The sequence below is a fragment of the Berghia stephanieae genome, chromosome 5 (assembly GCF_034508935.2).
Source record: "Berghia stephanieae isolate SIO BIC M18660-M18661 chromosome 5, UCSD_Bste_1.3, whole genome shotgun sequence".
Lineage (NCBI taxonomy): Eukaryota > Metazoa > Mollusca > Gastropoda > Nudibranchia > Aeolidiidae > Berghia > Berghia stephanieae.
Window position 1 is genome coordinate 80,846,343 of NC_088364.1, and position 27,543 is coordinate 80,873,885.

Genomic DNA, 27,543 nt, shown 5'->3' on the forward strand with positions numbered 1-27,543 from the left:
TAGTGGGCAGGGAGGTACTTACTGTGTCTTCTATCCCCCTGTATCTGTTTTTCAATTTGCTTTCTGTCTTTGTCTTGGAATGAGATTACTTAATGTTGTCCTGACCCTGGCCAGAGTTCCTTGGATGAAAGGGAAACTGTCGAATGTATAGTTATAGTTTTGGGAGATGATATTTTTTCCCTTGCAAATCATCACACTGTTGTGTAGGATCTATTGTTTTTTGGGGGTTTTTTTAACATATATGATTTGTAAACATTTGAGTGTATTCATCTTAGTGAAATCTTATGCTGGTGTCTGGGTGAGACCTTTAGGTGATTTCAAACTAAGCACTCTGATAGTGTGCTCTTGGAATCTACATCTGTTTCCGATTTGAACCAATTCCGATTTGTCTTAACTTTTCTTGGATGCTTTAATTGCAAATCTATAACTCTTTTACCATCCCATTTTCTTCCATTTTACTAATGCCGATATAACCTTAATGTGTTGCAAGTGCCGTAAAACCCTTTAAAAACAAACAAAAACAAAAGTCAAGTGGACAATATTCTTGGTCATAGATTGTAAATCTTCTCTCATTCCTTGACTCCCCGTCTATCTATAATCCTTTCTAATCGCTTTTCCCCCCTTCGAATAATGGTTCTCATAAATTATGTAGGAAGTGGAACCGGGAACTCAGAAGGGACGGAACGAGACGTCGTCTCCGATTATGGAAAATAACATGAGACATGCGGCTATGTGGTCTAGTGGTATGACACTCGCTTTCGGATCAGAAGGTCCTGGGTTCGAGCCTCGCGCTCGGCACATAGTTGAGTCCTCGTAAAAGGCTTTTTACTCACATTCTCTCACCGTACTAAGGTGTAAAATGAGTACCTGGCCTTTAACAGCGGTGTCTTTGTCCGAAAAATTGTAATATCGCCTAACAGGCGTCATGTCCCGTCCTACATGTTAAATGTTGCTATTGACCAGGGACCCCTTGTAAAGCGTTTTGAGCACACTTAATGGATATTTCTCTATATAAAGTCTCATTTTTTTTTTAATTTGCCCTCCAAGTAATATGTGGTCCACCGTGTCCATCTGGTATCATGCCGGAGTAAATTCTTACCCCAGCCTCAAATCAGTATTTAAATATTTTTAGGACTCCTTCAGAGCCTTTTGGCCCATGGAGTCGCGAGTTTACTCCCTGTTTCTTTGGCGTGACACGGACAATACATTTATAGCTTCAGAGCCTTTTGGTCCATGGAGTCTCGGGTTTACTCCCTGTTTCTTTGGCGTGACACGGACAATACATTTATAGCTCTAGAGACTTTTGGTCCATGTAGTCGCGAGTTTACTCCCTGTTTCTTTGGCGTGACACTGACAATACATTTATTGCTTCAGAGACTTTTGGTCCATGTAGTCGCGAGTTTACTCCCTGTTTCTTTGGCGTGACACTGACAATACATTTATAGCTTCAGAGCCTTTTGGTCCTTGTAGTCGCGAGTTTACTCCCTGTTTCTTTGGCGTGACACTGACAATACATTTATAGCTTCCGAGACTTTTGGTCCTTGTAGTCGCGAGTTTACTCCCTGTTTCTTTGGCGTGACACGGACAATACATTTATAGCTTCAGACCCTTTTGGTTCATGGAGTCGCGAGTTTACTCCCTGTTTCTTTGGCGTGACACGGACAATACATTTATAGCTTCAGAGCCTTTTGGTCCATGGAGTCGCGAGTTTACTCCCTGTTTCTTTGGCGTGACACGGACAATACATTTGTTGCTTCAGAGCCTTTTGGTCCACGGAGTCGCGAGTTTACTCCCTGTTTCTTTGGCGTGACACGGACAATACATTTATAGCTTCAAAGACTTTTGGTCCATGTAGTCGCGAGTTTACTCCCTGTTTCTTTGGCGTGACACGGACAATACATTTATAGCTTCAGAGACTTTTGGTCCATGGAGTCGCGAGTTTACTCCCTGTTTCTTTGGCGTGATACGGACAATACATTTGTAGCTTCAGAGACTTTCATATATAATCTATCAGCCAAAATGAAAAAGATAGTTTTGTAAGTGTACGTACGACACGACAGATTGCTATAATCACACATCGGTTATTTATTTAACGTTATTTAACGTTTATTTAACGAGGGGCAGCGTGGCTCAGCGGTACGGTCTTTACTTCGTACCCAAAAGGTAACGAGTTCGATCACCCGCCGCTGCGCTGTGTGGCCTTGAGCAAGTCACCTAGCCCTAGCTCACTTTGCGGCGCTGCACTGCGGCTGACGCCTGGGTTATTCCAGTCTTCCCTTGGAATAGACCCTAAAGACAAATTTCCCCTTGGGGATGAATAAAGGGACTTTTTTATATTTTTTAGATAATATAAGGAACGAAAGATAGACGTCACTCAGCTCTTTGATATCGTTTTCAGACAGCCATGTCAATGATTAGTTATCATTAAATTCCTAGATCCTATCTATCAGACTATAAACGTTCAAGATTACACATAGTCCTGTGTGTTGATATATTATATTTTATCTGGCTGGTGGATGTCGCGAGTATTTTATCTAAACGTATAGCATAAATTAGTACTAATGGACTGAACGACGAAGCTCCAAAATCGTCACCTAAGTGCACTGATATTGGTCACCAAGGTCAACTATTAGTGCGTCACCGGAGAGATATTTTTGTCACACTGACTGATAAAACGCCTTGCACCACTTTGACAAGATTTTTGTATTTTTTACTTAGAATAATAATGAATTAAAAGCGATCATCATCAACTTATCAAAAATATTCTTAAACCTGAAACTTCTTTTTTAAGATTTTTGACTGGTCCAGGGTCATCGTAATCTTGTGATATTTATTGAAGTAAAAAATAAAAAAAATTCTAGCCAAATTTCTAAAATGCGTTTTGTTAATGCACGACAGTTGTATTGAACTCGCTCGCTCAGGTCATGATCATCTCGGTGTTTCATTCGACACATCGTGTAATTAATTTCTCTTTCGTCAATGGGCATGATCTATATTACATTTCCATGTGCTTGAGGTCATTGATCACATTGCAAAGTGTGCTCAAAATGACCTAAATTTTGAAAGCTGTTCACAGCTTTTGAAATATCTAGAATCACGATTGGTCATTTTGTTCAGCTTGACACATGAGTATGTGTACAATTTTCATAAACAAAACAGGGTGTTTACATTTGTTTAGAAGCATCCAATCGTTGGACAGCAACAAGTCATGTGATTGATGACTTGGTTGGACGAAAACATGAATATAGATCGTGCCCATTCCGGGTAAGTGTCGCGTGTTAGATTTTTGTAGGTTTATTATTATTATAAATTCATGGGATTAATTAATTTTTTATTATCTCTCCAACAGGACGCCGCCACAGCCGATGATTTGACGGAAGAATGGAAGGAAGCCGCTGATTGGATAGCCTCTGATGACGTCAGTGATTCCCCCGACTCGTGGCGCGCCTTTCCACGCAGTGTAAGATTCACTCATTTATAGAATAGATATTAGACGTGCTCTATATATATAGCTTGTTCTCTCTCTCTCTCTCTCTCTCTCTCTCTCTCTCTCTCTCTCTCTCTCTCTCTCTCTCTCTCTCTCTCTCTCTCTCTCTCTCTCTCTCTCTCTTTCTTTCTCTCTCTCTCTCTCTCTCTCTCTCTCTCTCTCTCTCCCTCCCTCCCTCCCTTTCTCTCTCTCTCATTCTTTCTTTCTTTCTAACACACACACACACACACACACGCACACACACACACACACATATATATATATATATATATATATATATATATATATATAGTATGCAGATGACGTCACTCAAGCCTTTGTTATTGTTTTTGCCATCCGCGTTTGTGAGTTGTTCTCACTAAACTGTATTAACCAGACTATAAAAGTTCATGCTTACACAGAGTTTGTGTGTTGGTCCGTTATACTTCCGGATGGCAATGTTGTGAACTCCTTGGCCAAGCGCATTCTATCTATACATATATATAGATAGTATGCAGATGACGTCACTCAGGCTTTTGTTATTGTTTTTGCCATCCGCGTTTGTGAGTTGTTCTCACTAAACTGTATTAACCAGACTATAAAAGTTCATGGTTACACAGAGTTTGTGTGTTGGTCCGTTATACTTCCGGATGGCAATGTTGTGAACTCCTTGGCCAAGCGCATTCTATCTATACATGTATATAAACTGTGTGTATCCATGAACGTTTATTGTCAGGTTAATACAGTTCAGTGAGCATTACTCATGAACGCGGATGGCAAAAAAACAATAACAAAGATCTGAGTGACGTCATCTTCGAACTATCTATACACCAGTGATGTGTGTGTGTCACGTTGCACATTTCCTTTTCAATACATTGAAAAGTCAGTGTGCCTTGACTTCCTCGGGATCATCGAATACAATGCATTGACCTCACCATTCAAAACTGTGTTTGTCATGACCTACCAATATCATGACCCGGTGGTGTTAACCAGTTAACTGCCTTACTATGGAAAAACACACATTTAAAAATTGAGCTCTATATAGCGCAATATCCACTAAACTTGCTCAAAGCCCTTTACAAGGTAAACAGAAACATATAACATGTAGGACGGAACATGACGCCTGTTAGGCGATAATACAATTTTTTCGGACAAAGACAACGCTGTTAACAGCCAGGTACTCATTTTACACCTGAGTACGGTGAGAGAATGTGAGTAAAGAGCCTTTTCCAAGGACTCGACTATGCTCCGAGCGCGAGGCTCGAACTCAGGACCTTCCGATCCGAAAGCGAGTGTCATACTACTAGACCACAAAGCCGCACTAAAAATGATGCGGCTATGTGGTCTAGTGGTATGACATTCGCTTTCGGATTTGAAGGTCCTGGATTCGAGTTTCGCTCGATCGGTGCATCGTTGAGTGCTTGGAGAAGACTCTTTACTCACATTCTCTCACCGTACTCAGGTGTAAAATGAGCATCTGGCCGTCAACAGCGTTGTCTCTGTTTGGAAAAATTGTATTATCGCCTAACAGGCGTCATGTCGCGTTCTACATGTTACGTGTTGTTGTTGGCTCGGGACCCTTTGTAAAGCGCTTTGAGCACGTTTAGTGGATATTGCGCTATATAAAAGCTCGTGGATTTATTTGTTGTTGTTTTTTTTTAATTGGCCTAAAAGTGTCCTTCCTACTACTACCACTACTATTACTACTACTGTTGTTGCTGCTGCTGCTACTCCTTTTTTTGATGATGATGATAATAATAATAACAATAATAATAATAATAATAATAATAATAATAATAATAATAATAATAATAATAATAATAATAATAATAATAATATAATTATAATAATAATAATGATAATAATATAATAATAATAATAATAATAATAATAATAATAATAATAATAATAATAATAATAATAATAATAATAATAATAATAATTTTTATTATTATTATAATTATAATTATAATAATGTTGATGACGATGATAATAATACCACTACCCTTCCTGATTTTATAATATTCTAATTATGAATCGTCATGATTTCTTCTGTTGTAAATTGCAGGATGTTAAGAGCTCTTCCCGATGGTGGGAAGGTAAACTTGACAACAGATTGTGGGATGCCGATTCCTATGGCTTTCAAGACGACGATGACGACGATGTATCAGAGACCGGGAACGATGAGGCCGACTCCTCTGTTGAAGAAGAGGAAGAAGAAGAGGAGGATGTAAAAGCGGAGGAACCCTTAGACGAACAGTCCGCCGACAGCTATGATAATGTAAAAGGTGAGAATGGTGACTCGGCACAGGAGACTAATGATGATGTTGATGATGATGATGGTTTCAATGCCAGTGACGATGATGATGATGATGATGATGATGATGATGATGATGATGATGATGATGATGATGATGATGATGATGATGATAATGTCGAAAGTGCTTACGTTCCTAAGGGTGGATTAAACAGCTTCGTGGACCAAAAGTCGCTCTCGTCTTATTTCGGCAATGAATTCAGCAAGAAGACATGGCCAGCAGGGCCTGTCGTAGATGACGATGTCGGCATCGACGATGATGGTAACGCTAAACCCACGGGTGACAAGGACCATTTTATGGATAATATTAAAGAGGGCGGCGATCCAATGACATCCTCTAAGGTTACCGATAACGATGACGATGTAAGCGACGAGATTCAGCTTCTGGACGAACCTGCATCCGACGGCGCTTTTGGAGACGGGAAAGACATTCCTTCGAGCATCGACGGTGACGACACTTTGGAAACCAATCCTAATCCCGATTTGCAATCAGAAGTTAAAGTTCTCGATGATGATGATCTTGGCGTGACGATCGACGAGGCATTGCAAGGAAAAGAAGATATTTTAAAAGAAGAAAATAGTGACGAAGAAGTTGTTGGTGATAGTGTGGACGGTTTAAATGATGATGTTGATTTTATTTTACCTGGGATCGATAAACGAAGTGGTCATGTAGATGAAGGAAAGAAATCTGCAGCTGTCGGTGCTGAAGAAAAGGAAGCTGATGGCACCAATGACGTTTTTGTTAATTCGGATGCCGTTAAACTAGATTTTGGACGGGGCGAAAAGTTGGAGGGTTCGAAAGGTAGTTTGCAGAATTGGAACGAGCCGGAGGCGGAGGGTGGAAAGAAGGGAGCTGTCGATGGGAAAGAGTTTGAGGATTGGGATGACTGGGACGATTCCGTGTTTGATGATTATGATAAGGCTGATGATAAGGAAAGCAAAGAGGAAGGCGATAAAGGGGGTGACTTGAATGAGGATGAGGATGAGAGTGAGGAAGGCATTAATAGCAGCAGTAGTAGCAGTAGTGGTAGTAGTGGTAGTAGTAGTGAAGATGACGATGATAGTGACTCTGATGAATATGATTATGATGATGATGATGAAGACGACGATGATGATGATGAAGATGATGACGACGATGATGAATATGATTTCGATGATGACGACGATGATTATGACAGTAGTGATGAGAGTGACGACGCCGACGATGATGATGATGATGATGACGATGATGATGATGATGATGATGATGATGATGATGATGATGATGAAAGCGATGACGAAGATAGCGAAGAAGACAACGACGAATCCAATTACTACGACGAGGACGATGAAGACAGCGATAACGATACTGGTGTGAAATCCGAATCTGTTTTGGGACAGCCTCTCCCTCCCCAAGCTTTGCATTCATCAGCCCAAGAAGCCATAAAAGACGAGGAGATAGAAGCTCTAGACACCGGTGCAGCTGAAGATACGCCGCATTACAGCAAGGGCGAAATCTACGACTCCTCCCACCCGTTTAAAAAGTCCAAACCATCCGTCAAAAAAGATTTAGGAGGACACAAGTCTATCAAAACTCTTATCGCCGACACCAAGAACAGAAACCCCAAACAAGTCGGGCTGGATACGCGTATCGAGAGCAAGAAAGCGAAGGCTCAGCCCTCAAAGGAAGAATTGCTAGCAGCAGCAAATAGTCCGAAACATTCTGAAGAAAGGATGAGTACTGGCTTGGAGTCGTTGACCAGTCCCAACCCAGCTCCCATTATAACAACGTGGACGGACACATCGTCACCCAATCTGTCCCCCTCTCCCTCCTCCCTACCCCCCTATCCCTCACCCTCTCCCAGCCCCTCCCCTTCTTCCTTATCTCCGTGGCCGTCGAATGTTGATAACATGATGTTCGGAGACCAGCCGCAGTCCAGTAATGAGGATGGTGATGATGATGATGATGATGATAGCAAGAATGATGATGATGAGAATGAGGAGGAAGAAGAAGAAGAAGAGGAAGAATACGTGGACTCATATCCATTAGGTAGGCCAACAAAAGGCCCCTTTCGTGTCGTGTGTATTGGTGTGCATATCATTCTATCAAACTTTCTGTCAAAACACATTTATTTTCCGTTTTGGCCAGAAAAAAAAAAGTTTTTACTTCAAATATTAATCCTTAAGGGTGACCCCAAATTAATGTTGTCCAAAAGTCTCAAACCTGAGACGTCGGATGTTTTCAGGTTTGAGATTTTGTGACGAGTTGAGAAGTCTCAGAATTAGACATTTTTTAAATACAAATTTGGAGCCATCTTAACACACTCAACCCTAACACCGACTATATCCGTAGTTGACCCGGGTTACTTTTACCCCATGCCTATTTATTACATTTTTATGAGGCGTAGTATTAATGCTAATGGTTTTAGTTTTTTGCATGTTAATGATAGTTGAATAAAACTATCTATGTACATGCTCATTTTTAATACATTTTTTTCCAATTTTGGAAAGTAGCAAAAATCTCTAGGATTGAATGAGTTAAACGTTCGATAATGGAAGTAATACTGTCTGGACCAAAAATGGAAAAAATAAATATGTTTAGTCAGTTTCTGGCAGTAATGTATTGGTATGACTATGTGTATGCAAAACTATTGGGCATTGTCTGTAGCACTTCCTAGACATGGAAATTGTATTGCGTGTAAAGCTTTTTTTTTCTTTTTAGATTTTGAGTGAGTAGTGTTTTCCAGTGATGATGTGTAACCTGTCTGTTTTGATATTTTGTATGTAGCATCTTTCAACCCTGTAAATGTGTGTGCAATATCTGTACGTCTAGCCTGAGTTTTTATATTATAATATGTTCTGTCTCAGATAGATGTTGAACTTTTTGTTTCTTCTCGTGTTTACTTGGTTGGTTCAATATAATTATAACACTTAGCTTAGAATATCTCATTTAATTAATTGCTGTATTTTTAAAAATTAGATTCTCTCAGACAATTTAAAATGTCGGTCTTCCCCCATATTATGAAAATTTATATCGCGTATTTTTACTATCGTCTTCAGTGCGCTTAACAATAATTCATGCATTTCCCCAGGAGGCCATGCACAATCAAATTTCTGTTTCATACATTACAAACGTAGATAAAAATAAAGGGAGTAAATCTGACTCATGAATGAACAACACAAAACAAACGACGTTTCGCCTTTGGCCTTATCAAGTAAACACAAAATACATATATATATTTATATTAGATTGTCATAATAATGTAGGCGAAAATTTGTAAATGTGTGTGTGTGAGTGTGTGTGTGTGTGTGTGTAGACAGTTATGCGGTCTTATTGTACTAGCAAAATTAGGATACAATAACTACTCACTCCAGGCAGGTACTCATTCACTTCTGAGTCTAGTGGGATAACAGCGCTGGGGCCAAAATTTTTGAAATCAATGTCACTTGTCCGGTCACTGACCACCCTCAACATTGCTTGATTTTGTTATAAGACAAGACACCTTAACGTTAAGCCAACGATAGCACACAAAACGTGTTGTTTGCTTTGACACCTTAACGTTAAGCCAACGATAGCACACAAAACGTGTTGTTTGCTTTGACACCTTAACGTTAAGCCAACGATAGCACACAAAACGTGTTGTTTGCTTTGACACCTTAACGTTAAGCCAACGATAGCACACAAAACGTGTTGTTTGCTTTGACACCTTAACGTTAAGCCAACGATAGCACACAAAACGTGTTGTTTGCTTTGACACCTTAACGTTAAGCCAACGATAGCACACAAAACGTGTTGTTTGCTTTGACACCTTAACGTTAAGCCAACGATAGCACACAAAACGTGTTGTTTGCTTTGACACCTTAACGTTAAGCCAACGATTGCACACAAAACGTGTTGTTTGCTTGCATGAGAGCTTTTTTTAAAAAAATTCATTTTATTATTTTATTGCCGGCGGGAAGGTGGGGAGGGGGGGGGGGAGGGGGTCCACCAATGAGAACTGAGATTATGGGTCACCAGACCTAGCTATGGACATAGAGAACAACTTAAATGTGACCCAACGTCTCAAAACGGTATTATGTCGGGATGGACCAAATGCTAAAAAGTCAATTTATAGTTTAACTGGTCAAAATATGAAACGTTGGTATTTAACAAAGTAAAATATGATATTCCTTCTCCTCTATAAGGCAAATAAACTCTACTTAAGTCTGATATTTCTGGCTACAAATTCCATTTTCAGGATCTTAATCATCCCGACTTAATACCGTTTTGAGACGAGGGGTCACAAATGGGAGAATTAATTTCTTTACGATATCATTAAGTATCATATCAAGCAGAGAGAATAATGGAAGATGAGGACACCTTTAAAAAAAAGAAAAATCTTATTGGTATTCAGAAATATGTAAACAAGCATGAAAATTCCACACAGTTTGAACTGATAGCTGTTTAATACTGACTACGAAACGTGACCTTTGGCTTTTAATAGGGTTTAATGTCGGTGTGGTTTAGATGCGAAAAATTAAATTTATTGTCAGAAATGATATTAAACTTGAGTTAAAATATGTAGATATGCTTTATTTGGGAGAATGATTGAAGCGATACAAAGGCTATCCACCTCTATCATGGCGCATAAGATGGAGAAATTTATAATTGAAGTTAATTTAAGGATGAAGTTACGTTAAAATTTTGTCAAGAATTTCAAAAGAATGATGATGATGATGATGATGATAATACTAATAATAATAATAATAATAATAATAATAATAATAATAATAATAATAATAATAATAATAATATAATAATGATGATAATAATAATAATAATAATAATAATTATGATGATGATGATGATGACGATGATGACGATAATGATATTAATAATAATGATAACTTGCCCCGCGTTCTCTTTCTTTTCTGATTGTGGCATGCATGAGTGTGCTTGTTTGTTTTTATCCTTATCTTCAACACCAGAGTTTGTGCATGTGCTATACGTACGGAGATACGTAGCCACCGCTTCACTACAAATAATAAAACTGTCGTCGTACACTTAAATGAAAAACACATGATTTAATATTTCGGCCTGAGAACTCGTGGATCAAATGATGTCGATCGATTAAACTGACCACTCATCTTGTCCAAAAACATACGTTTGACCCTCATCTCGTCAAGAATTCAAAAAGTCAGACAACAGTCAGTTGTTGTTGTTGTTAAATTGAATTCGTATCACTTTTCCATCAAACTTGTCTTACTGTAATATGTTGTTTTTTTATATCCATGTAAAGCGCTTAGAGCCTGTGACAACGGGGTAAAGCGCTATATAAATGCCATTTATTTTTTTTGCCATTAAAAACTCTCAAACCTGGGACTTCCGGGAAGATTTAGATGCTGAAAAATTAAAACTGATAATTATTGAATAATATCATACTCGGATGACTTTTTATATGTGTTGTTTGTTGATTTTTTTATTTCTTTTTTGATTTTGTTTTGTTTTGTTCTTGTTTTTGTTTTGTTTTTAGAGACCAATAGATACAAAGTTTATTAACCAGTTAACTGCCGGATTCTGTAAAAAACTCGTATTTAAAAATTTGGCCAGAAAACTCGTCCTTCAAATATCGATCGATTTAAATAACTCTCATCTTGGCAAAAACTGTCAAGCCTGCGAATTCAGGAAGTCTTGATCAAAGTCCCAGGTTTGAGAGTTTTTGCCAAGATTAGTATCATTTAAATCGATCGATATTTGAAGGTCGAGTTTTCTGGCCAAATTTTTAAATACGAGTTTTTCCAAAGTACGGTTGTTAACTGGTTAAAGTAAAACAAAATATTTATTTCAACGTTAAAATCACGTTTTACACCTGGTCCCCTACGACGTAACACCGTGTTTGGACGAGTGGTCACATTTTAAAGACTACGAAATTTAACCTTCGAGATTTGAATCAGAAATATTATAGTTGTGTGTTCAAAACATGTATATATTTTTTTAAAACTTTGATTTGCCGTTACTGCATGTGATTTTAGTAGTTAGTTATCGATGTAAGCTTGACTATGCCCATCACTTTAACCACGGCTTTGTGTTTATCGTTCTTTTGGAATTCAGTATCACAATCATCATCATCATCATCACCATCATCATCATCATCATCATTATCATCATCATCATCACCAGCATCGTCTGCGTGGTGTTCCTAACCTCCCATAGTGGGCAGGGAGGGAGGCACTTACTGTGTCTTCTATCCCCCTGTATCTGTTTTCCAACATTCTTTCTGTCTTTGTCTTGGAATGAGATAACTTGGTTTTGTCCTGGCCCTAGCCGGATACACTGGCTGGGAGGGAAACAGCCAAATGTATAGTTAGAGTTTTGGGAGATGATTTTTTTCCTTGTAAACCATCTCTCTGTTATGCACGGTATTGTTTTGTTTACATATTATATGATTTGTAAACATTTGAGTGTATCCATCCCTCTTAGTTGGGGCCTGTGTCTGAATGAAACTTTTAGGTGATCTCAAACTAAGTACTTTGACAGTGTGCTCTTGGAAACTACATCGGTTTCCTATTTGAACCAATTCCACTTTGTCTTACCTTTTCTTGGGTGCTTTAATTGTTATTCTATATCTTTTTACTATCCCATTTTCTTCCTTTTTACTGGCGCTGATATGACCTAAATCTGTTGCTAGCGCCGTAAAAACCCCCCAAAACAAACAAACAAATCAAAGTCACCATCAATCACTGAAATCCGATAACAAGACGCATAATACAGTCTTTACTCACTGTCTTGACACTGGTAATGCCACCTGCAAAGCATCTTGTACCCATATCATATTACAACTCTCTCTCTCTCTCTCTCTCTCTCTCTCTCTCTCTCTCTCTCTCTCTCTCTCTCTCTCTCTCTCTCTCCCTCTCTCTCTCTCCGTCTCTCTCTCAAACCACTGGAATAATTTATATTATCATTTTAACCTACATAACAACGTATTCGTTTTGTATTATATCTTCATCGTCATCATCATCATCATCGTCGTAGTCGTCGTCATCGTCAAGATCGCCACCACCACTGCTACCTTCACCATCCTCATCATCATCATCATCATCATCATCATCATCATCATCACAATAATCATCAACATCATCATCATCGACGTCTTCGTCGTCGTCGTCGTCATCGTCAAGAGTATCACCACCACTACTACCTTCACCATCACCATCCTCATCATCAACATCATCATCATCATCACCATAATCATCATCATCATCATCGACGTCGTCGTCGTCGTCGTCAACATCATCATCATCATCATCATCATCATCATCATCATTACCATCAACATCATCTTCAAGAGCAATGGCTCAGCAGGAAAACATTTCACCGTCGTCATTATTATTCAAACGGCATCGCATTCGAGAGCTCCATCATTACCACCACCATCATCATCATCCTCTCCCTGAATCCACCATCAATTTGAAGTCTTCCTACTCCGTATTGTGTTGCCTATTTCCTGTGTATATTTCCTTTTTACAAAGACATGTTTATCATCTCGACCACGACTACCCCCAAGTTCCTATTTATAGATGTCATTGAAACTGGAATTTGTGTTATTTATTTTTACCTTCTCATTGTTGTCATAGACATGATTTTAACATGGCATTTTAGCTAAATATTATAGAGATATCATGTATGATAATGATAATAAGAATTTTATTTTCAATGCTATTCTAAGTCAAATGACGTTAGAAAAATATTTCTGTGAATTAAATATGGATAAAATGAGAAATATTATATGAACAGCTGAAAATAGGTCAAATTGAAAGGATTAGATGTACTCTTTATCCATAGTGTAAATGTTACTGCTCGAAGCTCGAAGAAATAATAAATAATAACGTGAAGTTGAATGTAAGCTTCAATTTAATTACAAAAACAGATCAAATGAACGTTTCGGGTTTCACCTTTATCAACAAAACAGGATTTTTTGTTTTGTTGATAAAGGGGAAACCCGAAACGTTCATTTGATCTTTATCCATAGGAATATATCTGTAATGTTAATTAACCAGTTAACTGTCGTACTCTGGAAAGAAACGTATTTCAAAATTTGGCCAGAAAACTCGTCCTTCAAATATTGATCGATTTAAAAGACCCTCATCTTGGCAAAAACACTCAAACCTGAGACGTAGCTAAGTCTCGGGGTTTTAGAGTTTTGCCAAGATGAGAATCTTTTTAATCAGTCGTTAATTGAAGGACGAGTTTTCTGGCCAAATTTTTAAATACATGTCTTTCCAGCGTAGAGTAGTAAACTGGTTAAAATGAATTCTGATTTGATAAGGGGTAAGAAAGAAAAAAATATATGATATTAGCTCCATCTGTAATGTTGGGTTATGGGTTGTTTATTCCTACTTCTATTTGTATTATGATAATCATATGATAACAAAGTTATTGGTGTCTTAACGTTGGATTTAACTAATCTTGAACTTTCATTGTATTAGTATTAACTATTTATTACAAATCACCAGTGCGGCTATGTGGTCTAGTGGTATGACACTCGCTTTCGGATCGGAAGGTCCTGGGTTCGAGCCTCGCTCGGGACATAATTGAGTCCTTGGAAAAGGCTCTTTACTCACATTCTCTCACCGTACTCAGGTGTAAAATTAGTATCTGGCCGTTAACAGCGTTGTCTTTGTCCGAAAAATTGTAATATCGCCTAACAGGCGTCATGTCCCGTCCTACATGTTAAATTTTGTTATTGACCAGGGACCCCTTGTAAAGCCCTTTGAGCACATTTAGTGGATATTGAGCTATATAAAAGCCCATTTTAATTTATTTTTTTTTAATTTTAAAACAAGTGGATGATATATTTTTTAATTATTTTTTTTCAATTCTTAAGTGCTGAATTTTTTCCCCATATTTAGCTACTAATTCATATTAAGATTAAAGTTAACATTCTTGTTTTCCTTTTGCCCGACCAGAATTGTGTCATTTGGATTACGAATGCCGCTCAGGAAGGACGTGCGTCCAGGGTGTGTGTAAATGTTTCAAGGCATCGTTCTGTGCCAGACACTACAAGCCCGTGTGTGGTTCAGACGGCGTGGAGTACCCATCCCACTGCGAGCTCCATCGTTCCTCTTGCATCAACCGTATGAGAATCCGAGTAGACCGCACTGGGAAATGCTTCAAGCACGAAATCAGGAGAAAAGGTAACATTTTTTTGATTTGATGAATTCGCCCTTTGTTGTCATTTTTTATTTCGCAGTGGCTATTTTTTACAGTCCCGTAAAGATGGTTCCCATGGCTATTTTTACATTTAAACGACGTCGCTCGTATAAATATATTTTTTTAAAAGCAAGAAAGACTCTACTAGAATGGAAGCCAATGGGAGAACGATTGCTCAAGGCAAGATTTTTTTTTTTGTTTGTTTGTTTGTTGCTTTAGGTCTCTTCCAACACAATTGAGGTTATATGAGAGACCGCTGAAACAAAAAAACAAGCAATCTAACAAAATTAGTACAAATGTAAATCAAAATCATAACCTAAAGATATCATAAGCTAAATTATAAATAACCAAGAACAAACAGGCAGAAGATTTACAGAAAAAAATATCCCTGTCAAAAATACAATCACAAACCAAAGAAGCAGGATAGGCTAGTAAAGAGAAGAAGAAACGACATCACTATCGGATCGTACACCCATGCGAACATCATAGGTATATGATTCAAGGGTGATGCTTGCCTTAACTCAAAATACTTGTTTGTTATGCCCCACGAGAGTACAGGAGTGAGGACGAGAAATAAAGCTTTATAATACGCTAAATCAAACGGTACAAGAGACTCCATAGCATGATGTAGGTACCTATGATGCTTGGTGACCTAAACGCAAAGGTTGGACGAGATAATGACTGTAACAATAACCTCGAGAACCATCTTTACGGGACTGTAAAAATATCCACTGCGTTTTTTATAAACAAAGCATGATAAGAAAAGTACAAAATCAGATTAGATAGACAGTATAATCACTCGCTATAAATTTTATAGCATATAGCATATTTTTGCGTAATTATGTTTGTTTTCATTTCAACATCGATGAATTAAGATTACCCACAACTTATCCAAAATTCTGTAACGTGAGACTTCGATGAAGTGTAAAAAAAAATTTTTTAATTCCCTTTATTCATCCGATAGGGGAAATTTGTCTCTAGGGTCAATTCCAAGGGAAGACTGGAATAACCCAGGTGTCAGCCGCTGTGCAGCGCCGCAAATTGAGCTAAGGCGGGGTGACTTGCTCAATGCCACACAGCGAAGCGGCGGATGATCGAACTCGGTACCTTTTGGGTACGAAGCAAAGACCGCACCGCTGAGCTACGCTGCCCCCTATATTACCATTGCAAAGTGTAATAAGATAAAAATAAATGTGCATCTTTAACAATGAAAAAAAAAGAACAAAATACCAAACAAGGAACGTTTCGGGCTAAAAACACTTCTGCGGCCAGTGACAAAAACAATAAAAACATGAATGCATCACTTAAAATCCAGGCAGTGGACAGAAAAGTGCACCACAGTTTCTAGTAGTATTACTTTGACTTTGACGTGAGTCAATACCATCTCAAAGAGGTCTCGGGTTTAACCCTCTCCTTGCCGACCATTTTCAGTATTTTCCCAAAATGGCAGGCTTACCCAGGAGACAAATTAATTTTTTAAAACTCAAACAATCTCTCTACAAAACAACGTTATGTTATTATTAATTAAACGAATATCATTCTTCAAAGTTTGTGATGTACAAAATAGATTAAATCTGAATAAGAAAAATGTATATCGTGTCGGATCAAATGTGGCGATTTTGCTATAGGTGGTAATTTGAGGGTTAACTCACTCAATCCTAGATCTTTGTGCTACTTTTCGAAATTGGAAAAAAATGTATTAAAAATGAGCATGTAGCTACATAGATTGTTTTATTCAACTATCATTAACATGCAAATACTAAACATATTAGCTTTGATACTACGCCTATAACTTGTCTCAGAGAAAATGTAATAAATAGGCATGGGGTAAAAGTAACCCCGGGTATACTACGGATATAGTCGGTGTTAGGGTTGAGTGAGTTAAGAACTGTTGACAAGCTATAGTAGGCCTTCTAAACATTGTTAATATTTGAAAAAAGGCAAATTTCAAACAATTCAAAAAGAAAAAAGGATGTTTTGTTGCTGTAGGTCTGAACAGGCGATGTGTTCATTACTGGTTCTGATAGTAAATTAAATGAATTAGCTCGTGATGTTCATTGGACTCCCCCAGATTTCTATTTTGATATAGACATTGTGTGTGATAAGCAGCGACAGGAATAATTTCCACAGAAAAACTGTAATAGATTAGTTGTACATGTAATTCATTAGTGAGTGGGGGAAAAAAAACAGACGTAGAAAATGGGGTTATGCTAATGTCAATGATGATAACGATGATGATGATGATGATGATGATGATGATGACGGTGGTGGTGGTGGCGATGATGATGATGATGATGATGATGACGGTGGTGGTGGTGGTGGTGGCGATGATGATGATGGTGGTGATGGTGGTGGTGATGATGATGATGATGATGACGGTGGTGGTGGTGACGATGATGATGATTATGATGATGATGATGATGATGATGATGACGGTGGTGGTGGTGGCGATGATGATGATGATGATGATGATGACGGTGGTGGTGGTGGTGGTGGCGATGATGATGATGGTGATGATGGTGGTGGTGATGATGATGATGATGACGGTGGTGGTGGTGACGATGATGATGATGATGATGATGATGATGATGATGATGACGACGACGACGGTGGTGGTGATGAACACCAAAAGAATAGGATTTCATGAGAAGTTTGAGTAGAAGTAAAACGTTACCTGTTGTTAGACTACTAGTTGTTGCCATGACAACAATGACGCTGATGATAATAGTGTGGTGAACTTTAATTTTCCTTCTGATTCGCCAGAGAAAAGCTGGTTGATGGAACAAGAGCGCCTGTTACAAGAGGGTAGGGCAAAGCTCAAAGCTCGGCAAAATGAAAACGCTGTCCACATTTCCAATGACAAGATCAAGGAATTTCCCAAATATGTTTACAAAGGTATTAAAAAAATTAAATTAAATTAAAATTGAGCTTTTATATAGAGCAATATCCACTAAATGTGCTCAAAGCGCTTTACAAGGGGTCCCTGGTCAACAGCAACATTTAACATGTAGGACGGGACATGACGCCTGTTAGGCGATATTCCAATTTTTCGGACAAAGACAACGCTGTTAACGGCCATGTACTCATTTTACACCTGAGTACGGTGAGAGAAAGTGAGTAAAGAGCCTTTTCCAAGGACTCAACTATGCACCGAGTGCTAGGCTCGAACCCAGGACCTTCCGATCCGAAAGCGAGTGTCATACCACTAGACCACATAGCCGTATTCATTATAATATTATATTATACTGTGTTAAGTAATGAAGTATTCTTGCATGGTTTGATGATTGCGTTAGGATGACGATGATGATAATGTGATGACGATGATGATGGTGATGATGACGATGATGATGTTGATGAGGACGATGATGATGATGATGATGATGATGATGATGATGACGACGACGAAGACGATGATGATGACGACAACGATGACGATGATGATGGTTATGGTAGTGCTGGTGCTGTTTGAGATAGTGGTGATTTAAGAAGGTAATCCTACGTAACAAACAACGAAAAAGCCAAATCAAGCGATCCCTCGTCAAAACAATACTTAACTTGTTGGCGATATTACAATTTATTTTTTCAACAGAGACAACGCTGTTAATTCTAGGTACTCATTTTACACCTGAGTGTGGTGAGAGACGGTTAGTTAAGAATCTTTTCCAGGATTCAATTATGCACCGCTCGGAGTGGGACTCGACCCAGACCTTCCAATCGTAATGGTAACACGTCTGACTGGTAATCAGAAGGTCAGAGGTTCGATCCCCAGCCGGGGTCGACTGATTTTTTGGGGATGTATTTTTTTTCTTCTGTTTTTCTTTCTTGCTTTGTCTGGCACCTTTCATACACACTTATTCAGATCTTTTTTTTTTTATACTGGTGCCTTCTCCTTACTTTCTTTAATTTTTCTTGCAGAATAAGTGGATTAGAATGAGATTTTGAATAATTTGATCCCTAAGTTGGAGCGAAGTGGCCGAGTGGTTAAGGCATTGCACTGTGATCCGGATGACCGGGGTTCGAGCCCCGCTTCAGGCACTTTCGGGTTTTTTTCCTTGAGCAAGATTATTAATTCCCAATTTGCTCACTTGGACAACATGGGTGATTCCTGTTGACATCAGACATCTTGTTTGATGAGTTATCTATATTCCTTCGTGGAATGCCTAGGCGACGATATTTTATGATATCGTGACGCAAAAGGCATAATTTTTATAAATTTTTTATCGCTAAGTGTTGTATATCGTAATACAAATCTGATCACGATTCCATGGTTTACATTTTCTCCTCACCAATCCAGGAGTTCTACCATCTACTACTGAAGCACCCGAAATCGAACCTAAGCAGTCTGCAGCCTCCAGTCAACATGAGGAGGAGAAAAAGAAAGAAATCGTGAAGAGCAAATGTACTTGGAATGAGATGGCTTACTTTAAAGAAGCTCTACTCATGTATCATTGTCACAAATTCATCGAGCCCAACTGTAACATGGAAGTGAAGACAGGTAAAAGAAGGAATGAAATCAACGTCATCCATCTCTTTGTTATTGTTTTTAGACAGTCATTTTCGTTAAACCATAAAATGATAAAGGCTACACATAGTTATTGTTATTGTTTTTAGACAGTTATTTTCGTTAAACGTTAAACCAGAAATGTTAAAGGTTACACATAGTTATTGTTATTGTTTTTAGACAGTTATTTTCGTTAAACGTTAAACCATAAACGTCAAAGGCTACACATAGTTTTGTAGATGCTGTGAGTATTTTACTTTAACACATAGCGTCAATACATGGGATTAGCAGATTAATCCTAATTGTTTTCAGTTAAGAAAAGGAAGTATCCAATAAGCAAAAAGCAAAGGATATGAGATGCGGTGATTGGCAACTTGTTTCAATCATTTGTCCTTTTATCCAATTCTTTACTTTTGATTTATCATTTTTCTTACTTTTATTAAAGAGGGGGGGGGGAATGATGTTTCTTTGTTTGTTTGTTTTGGGCTTTTTTTTAAAATGGGTGTGGGGGGAGGGGGGGGTAGAGATTTGCAATTGTTGTTATATAATTTTTGCAGAGTCGTAAATATTTTGTCTGTTTCTAATAAATATATTCTATATATATTATATAAATATATGTTTGACTGAGGTCAATTTGTTTTGGGGTTTTTTTTTCTTCTATCAAGTTTTTACTAAAACATTCTTCTTCTCATGTTTTTTTTTCTTTTGTCTTTCTTTCATTTTCTTATGTTCAGATCGCCAGCACCTGTCTATACTCATGTTCAACACTATGATCACAACTTTTGTCTTTTTTCTGCTATCAAGTTTTTACTATTACGTACTTATTATGTGTTTTTTTTTTCCTTTTTTCTTTCATTATTTTATGTTCAGATCGCCACTACCTGTCTATACTCATGTTCAGCTACTATGATCGCAACTTTGACTCAAGTTTTTACTATTACATACTTCTTATGTTTTTGTTTTTTCCTTTTTTCTGTCATTATTTTATTTCTTATGTTCAGATCGCCAGTACCTGTCTATGCTCATGTTCAGCTACTATGATCGCAACTTTGACTTTTTTCTGCTATCAAGTTTTTTCTATTACATACTTTTTATGTTTTTGTTGGTTTTTCTTTTTTCCTTTTTTCTTTCATTATTTTATGTTCAAATCGCCAGCACCTGTCTATGCTCATGTTCAGCTACTATGATCGCAACTTTGACTTTTTCCTGCTAACAAATTTTTACTATTACATTCTTCTTCTCGTGTTTCTTTTCTTCTTTCTTTCAATTTTTGTTTGTTTTCATATTCAGATCGCCAGTACCTGTCTATGCTCATGTTCAGCTACTACGATCGCAACTTTGACTTTTTCCTGACTGCCGAGGAGTTGCATGACAAGGAGAGGAACGAACACTTCACCAGCAAAGTCATCAAGAACTGTCACTTGGAAGACTTTGTCAGGTTCGCCGACACGGACGGCAAAGATGGAAAACTGACGGTCTCGGAGTTCACACAGTCTTACGGTAAGAATGATTGGTTGATGAATGAATGGAACACAATGATGATGATGGTAATAGTAATAGTTGTAGTAGTGATGATGATAATAAAATAAGAAGAAGAAGAAGAAGAAGAATAGTGATGATAATGATAATGATAGTAATGACAATAATGATAATTATAATAATAATTATAATAATAATAATAATAATAATAATAATAATAATAATAATAATAATAATAATAATAATAATAATAATAATAATGATAATAATAATAATGATAATGATATTAATATGATGCTAATAATAATAATAACAATAATAATAATAATAATAATAATAATAATAATAATAATATGATGATGATGATGATGATGATGATGATGATGATAATAATAATAATGCTCTGAATTTACATCTCACAACGTACCCCCTGAAAGGGGCTATGCTATGGGCGACATGGGTGACCATTTGGACATAGGGTGACCATTTGGACATAGGGTGACCATTTGGACATATGTGACCATTTGGACATAGGGTGACCATTTGGACATAGGTGACCATTTGGACATAGGGTGACCATTTGGACATATGTGACCATTTGGACATATGTGACCATTTGGACATATGTGACCATTTGGACATATGTGACCATTTGGACATAGGGTGACCATTTGGACATATGTGACCATTTGGACATAGGGTGACCATTTGGACATATGTGACCATTTGGACATAGGGTGACCATTTGGACATAGGTGACCATTTGGACATAGGGTGACCATTTGGACATATGTGACCATTTGGACATAGGGTGACCATTTGGACATATGTGACCATTTGGACATAGGGTGACCATCTGGACATAGGTGACCATTTGGACATAGGGTGACCATTTCGACATAGGTGACCATTTGGACATAGGGTGACCATTTGGACATAGGTGACCATTTGGACATAGGGTGACCATTTGGACATAGGGTGACCATTTGGACATAAGGTGACCATTTGGACATAGGGTGGCCAATATGAACTCTTTGGTCTGACAGGTCTGAATTCTATAAACAATTTTCGTTTTCTGTTCCCATTTCTAGTTCTGCCAAAGCCATCAAGCGTAGAGCCCAGCAACCTCGAAGTAGTGTCCACCCTGGCCTCTGCTGGAGACGGCCTTGAGCTGAAGTGCGGCGTGAGGGCCAATGAAGTCATCTGGAAGCGCAACGGGGTGCAACTGAAGGATGACCAGAAAAACCACAAACTTATGGTATGTAAAAAAAAAAATAATAAAATAAATAAATAAAATTGAGCTTTTATAAAGCGCAATATCCACTAAACGTGCTCGAAGCGCTTTACAAGGGGTTTAGGTAGCTGGGCTTGTAAGATCTGGTAGGAAGTACTATGTGATCGAGTAGTGTCCTATCCAAAGGGTAACAAGCAATTCCATGGGCCTAAAGGCGCTGAAAGAGTAGTACTTTTTTTGAAAAACACGTTTTCTGTAACTTGAAATGGATTGAATTTCTTGCTTAAATTAAGATGAGAATAGCAGAAATTCGAAACAAATATTCACTGACATATCTTATTCAGACCCAGATGTTTATTCCTATATAGGCAGTCATACTGATATAAAATAGACTTGAACATAGGTCATGAGGGACAGCGTGGCTCAGCGGTACGGTCTTTGTTTCGTACCCAAAAGATAACGAGTTCGATCACCCACCGCTACGTTGTGTGGCCTTGAGCAAGTCACCTAGCCTTAGCTCAATTTGTGGCACTGCTGACACCTGGGTTATTCTAGTCTTCCCTTGGAATAGACCCTAGAGACAAATTTCCCCTATGGGATGAATAAAGGGAATTTTATTTTATTTATTATTTATTTATTTGTGTGTCAGTCATGTTGTATTAGAAAAATTTGATTGCACACTATTATCAGTCTTCAGAGCGCATTGGTTTTCAGATTGTTTTTCAGATAATAAGAATGAGTCAAGGATGTTTTAGGGTATTTAACTCAAATCAAATAAGTTATATATATCTTTGGGGGGGGGGGGAGTGGCAGAGTGGTTAAGGCATTACACTCTGACCCGGAAGGTCCCGGGTTCGAGCCCCGCTTCCGGCACTTTCGTTTTTTTATTTGGCAAGACTATTAACTTTGCTCACTTGGACAACATGGGTGATTCCTGTTAACATCAGACATCTTTGTTTGATGAATTATTTATATTCCTTCATGGAATGCCTAGGCGACGATATCTTATTATGATGTCGTGGTGGAAGGGCATAATTTTTTTTTTTGTTTATGTATATCTTTAAATCATAAACAAGCATCTCGTTTGTCATTTGTTTAGGTATTTGAGGATGGGGCCCTGTTCTTCAGCAAGCTGAGTCTTCACCATATTGGCAACTATACTTGTTATGATACCATGGATGAAAAGAATGCCCAGATTCATCGACTCAACATCCAAAGTGAGTTATACTCTTATAGTTGTAACTGTAAAGACTGTTTTCTAACTTTTTGATTTTTTTTTTCACTCTCTTAACATAACGAATCGTAGCAGTGTTCTTGCTATGAGATGTTTAAAACTGATCTTATGGAAAATGAAATTGAGCTTTCATAAACTTTTGAGATATTAGTATTTTAGGACCTCCTTGTATTAAAAAAGAGCGCTCAATAGATGCAATGTATTATTATTATTATTATTATTATTATTATTATTATTATTATTATTATTATTATTATTATTATTATTATTATTATTATTATTATTATTATTATTATTATTATTATTATTATTATCATCACCATTATTTTATTACTAATATTTTTATTATTATTATTATTATTATTATTATTATTATTATTATTATTATTATTATTATTATTATTATTATTATTATTATTATTAATATTGTTATTATTTTTTTATTATTATTATTATTATTATTATTATTATTATTATTATTATTATTATTAATATTGTTATTATTTTATTATTATTATTATTATTATTATTATTATTATTATTATTATTATTATTATTATTATTATTATTATTATTATTATCATCATGTTGTTGTTGTTGTTTTTTGTTGTTATTAATATTACTAAACTTTCCATCTGATTTTTTCATCCCCTTGTAGCATCGCCTTTCGTAGACGTGTCCCCAGTCACCCAAAACAGCATAGCTGGCTCTGACGTGGAAATTAAATGTCATGCTGAAGGCGTCCCCAAACCCAGCATCACCTGGAGACACAACGGAAAGGACGTGCTCAATTCCAAACATATCTCAGTGTTCTGTGAGTATAGGATAATGTAAATGTTGCTGCTCGAAGCTCGAAGAAATAAATAATAACGTGAAGTTGAATGTAAGCTTCAATTTAATTACAAAAACAGATCAAATGAACGTTTTGGGTTTCCCCTTTATCAACAAAACAGGATGAATGAAACACCACAGATGGATGAGATGATGTGGTAGTGGCGTAGTTAAGATGATTAATCACCACATCATCTCATCTGTTTTTATCTGTTTTTGTAATTAAATTGAAGCTTACATTCAATTTCACATTATTATTTATTTGTGAGTATAGGAGGATATTGGGTTAACTCGCTTTTGAACGTGGAGAGTGACGTGAGAGATGAACACAGAGAGAGAGGAGAGAGGGGGGGGGGCAGAGAGAGAGGGGGGGGGGGACAGAGACAGAGAGAGTATATTGTCCCAAAGTGGCATGTGTTTTTAGTCATTTTTATCAGCATCATTATTACCATGATCAACGTCTTTATCATCTTCATCATCATCATCATCATCATCATCACCATCATCATCATCATCATCATCAGCAGCAGCAACAGCAGCAGCAGCAGCATTATCGCCGTCATCATCATTATCATCATTATTTTCCTATTAGACTTCACTTTCTGAATTACACATTTGTGGCAACATTTTATATGCATATTAATGAAAGCATGGATAGAAATTTCACCCATTTTTTTGTTGTTGTTGTTGCTGTCCAAAGCTGGCCATGATCACATCGTCATCCACAACGCTCAGTCTGAAAGGGACTCTGGAAAATACATCTGCAGGGCTCACAGCCAAGCTGGCACCATTGAACAGGCAGTTACTGTGAAAATTCACCCTCCATCCCCGTATTTCAGTAAGATTATTTTATTTATCTTTGACATTTCATACATACAGCTGTAAAAATAAATTTAAAAAACAACATATATCTATATAGCTGTTTTGAGAAAAAGAAGAATTAGTAGTAGTAGTAGTAGTAGTAGTAGTAGTAGTAGTAGTAGTAGTAGTAGTAGTAGTAGTAGTAGTAGTAGTAGTAGTAGTAGTAGTAGTAGAGTAGTAGTAGTAGTAGTAGTAGTAGTAATAGTAGAGGTAGTAGTAGTAGAGGTAGTAGTAGTAGTAGTAGTAGTAGTAGTAGTAGTAGTAGTAGTAGTTGTAGGAGTAGTAGTAGTAGTAGTAGTAGTAGTAGTAGTAGTAGTAATAGTAGAGGTAGTAGTAGTAGAGGTAGTAGTAGTAGTAGTAGTAGTAGTAGTAGTAGTAGTAGTAGTAGTACTAGTAGTAATAGTAGTAGTAATAGTGGTAGTAGCAGTGGTAGTAGTAGAAGTGATAGTACCTTAGTAGAAGAAGATGAAGAAGAGGAAGAAGTATGAGGAGGAAGAGGATGATGATGAGAAGGGGGAGGGGAATAAAAAAAGAGGTGGGTCTAGAAGATTTGGTGATTGAGGAGTGGGATATTCTTTGTGATTTGGTTTCCATGGAAATGTGGCCATAGCCTGTAAGTGTGATCTTTGCTCTAATTTCGTATCTTTTTTTTGTCAATGATTGATTCCTTCTTGGGAATTTTTTAAATCTTTGATGAAATTTGATTAATCTTCTCCATACCAACTATAGGAAAATCGTCACATTCGTTACGATACAACCAACATTTTTTTAAAATTCAAATTTCTCTTGTACATCATAAAATTTAAAGAAAATGAACAGTGTGTTGTAGAGCATGTTTCGCTATAGAAATTATTTATCGCAAGAACTTATTGCTATTGTGTTTGAATGATAAAAAATCTATTTTTGTGTTAGTTGGTGTGAAGTTTTGGGGAAAATCCTGAAAATGGCTGGTAAGGAGAGAGTTAAACTGTCATTCTCTTAGTATTCAATGATTGCTCATTTTTATTTTAAAAATAATTTATGACCACCTCCTCCCCTTACTAGATTCAGAAATGCTGAATGATGAAGGAACATTCATCGTCTTCCACGAGGACGGCATCACAGCTCTTGACCCCTTGACCTGCCTGGCACGGCACAAAATTCACGCAGACTTCGGGGATTTCAAGTTCATTCCAGACGCCATGGACTCTCCTTTGACTCTGTGCAAGAAAGGCAATGGGAAATCTTGTCACTGGGGCGACGCCGTCAAGGTTGGGACAGAGTTTGTATACGTCAGTCAACCAGACCAAAACAGAGTGATGATTGTGGAAGCAGGCCATTTCTGGAACCCATTACAGGTAAACAGCAATGATAAAAATAAAATATTAGTTTTGCTACCTTTTTTTTTTCTCTTTTTTTTTTAAACATCCATTAATTTTATTTCTAACATGTCAACTGGTTCTGTTTATAATAATTACATTATGTTATTTTTTAAATTCATTGAAACGTTTTATTTCTGCTTGCCTCTTTGCTAAGATGGAGATAGTCTAGTTAAAGTGGATGAGAGACTACAAATTTGCTATAATGGATTGATTTATTTATTTACTTACTTATTTATTTATTTATTTATTTATCTATTTATTTATTCATTTACTTGGGGGTTTTTTTCAATTCTTTTATTAGTCTTTTTTTTTTAATTTATTAACTCTGAATGACTGAATTCCATCCAATCTGTTTTCAGGTGATTGACACAGACCATCGCCCAGAGAAGCTGCAATACGTGCCTCACCTGGACCAGGTGTGGGTTCTGTGCCACAGCCAGAGGGGCAGCAAGTCCGACAAGACGATCGTTGTCATCAGGGATGCCAGCCAGCACATCCAACATCGCTCCGTACACACTAGGCCTGTGGGCAACCACTTTGACACGGTAAAAATATTATCAACACAGTTTCAAAATTTTACCTGAATTTGATGGAAATGAGGGTATAATTGATGAAGTGTCTAATTTTGATTAAAATCATTGTGCAGATTTTTTTCATATTGAGCTGATGTGCGTTTATCATGTTTGTAGGATTTTTTAAAAAATACTTTAAACCGTCTGAGGATGTTTCAAATTTTGATATACTCGACTCATCTTCAACATTCCATTTGTGTACCTGAAAGAACGAATTCAATATTGGAAAATTTTATTTCTTTAATTTTTCAAAACTTTGAAGACAAAAAGAATGATAAAGAGTAATTTTAATCGAAAATGGGACATGAATCATTTGAAGACGAAGGTGCAATTGGATTCAGTAGTCTGATGTCACGCCGCCCGGCAATGGTGGCCATCTTGGTTCTAAACAAAGAAAATCATTACTTTTTATTCTTCAAGCTGGCCAGAACCTTTCATATGTCTTGTGATCAGAATGTATAAAAGTCAAAACAAGATCATATTTATAATGTTTTTCTCCTCTGGATAAACTTTTATGC

At 37.2% G+C, this 27,543-nt stretch overlaps 1 protein-coding gene across 7 annotated transcripts in view; it reads left to right on the forward strand.

The window, feature by feature from the left end:
* The window catches only part of LOC144973690 (follistatin-related protein 5-like), a 150,007-nt gene that overhangs the window by 115,759 nt on the left and 6,705 nt on the right, over positions 1–27,543 (forward strand). For 4 of the 7 annotated variants that reach the window (XM_078916478.1, XM_078916480.1, XM_078916477.1 and 1 more), the window contains 12 exons: positions 3,350–3,460; positions 5,535–7,812; positions 14,709–14,936; positions 17,716–17,847; positions 19,247–19,447; positions 20,744–20,953; positions 22,024–22,190; positions 23,266–23,383; positions 24,059–24,214; positions 24,932–25,069; positions 26,137–26,429; positions 26,813–26,998. In XM_078916478.1, coding sequence (XP_078772604.1) covers positions 3,350–3,460; positions 5,535–7,812; positions 14,709–14,936; positions 17,716–17,847; positions 19,247–19,447; positions 20,744–20,953; positions 22,024–22,190; positions 23,266–23,383; positions 24,059–24,214; positions 24,932–25,069; positions 26,137–26,429; positions 26,813–26,998 — 4,218 coding nt within the window. The remainder of the gene's footprint in view (positions 1–3,349; positions 3,461–5,534; positions 7,813–14,708; positions 14,937–17,715; positions 17,848–19,246; positions 19,448–20,743; positions 20,954–22,023; positions 22,191–23,265; positions 23,384–24,058; positions 24,215–24,931; positions 25,070–26,136; positions 26,430–26,812; positions 26,999–27,543) is intronic. The other 3 variants (XM_078916481.1, XM_078916482.1, XM_078916483.1) reach the window with 1 other exon arrangement.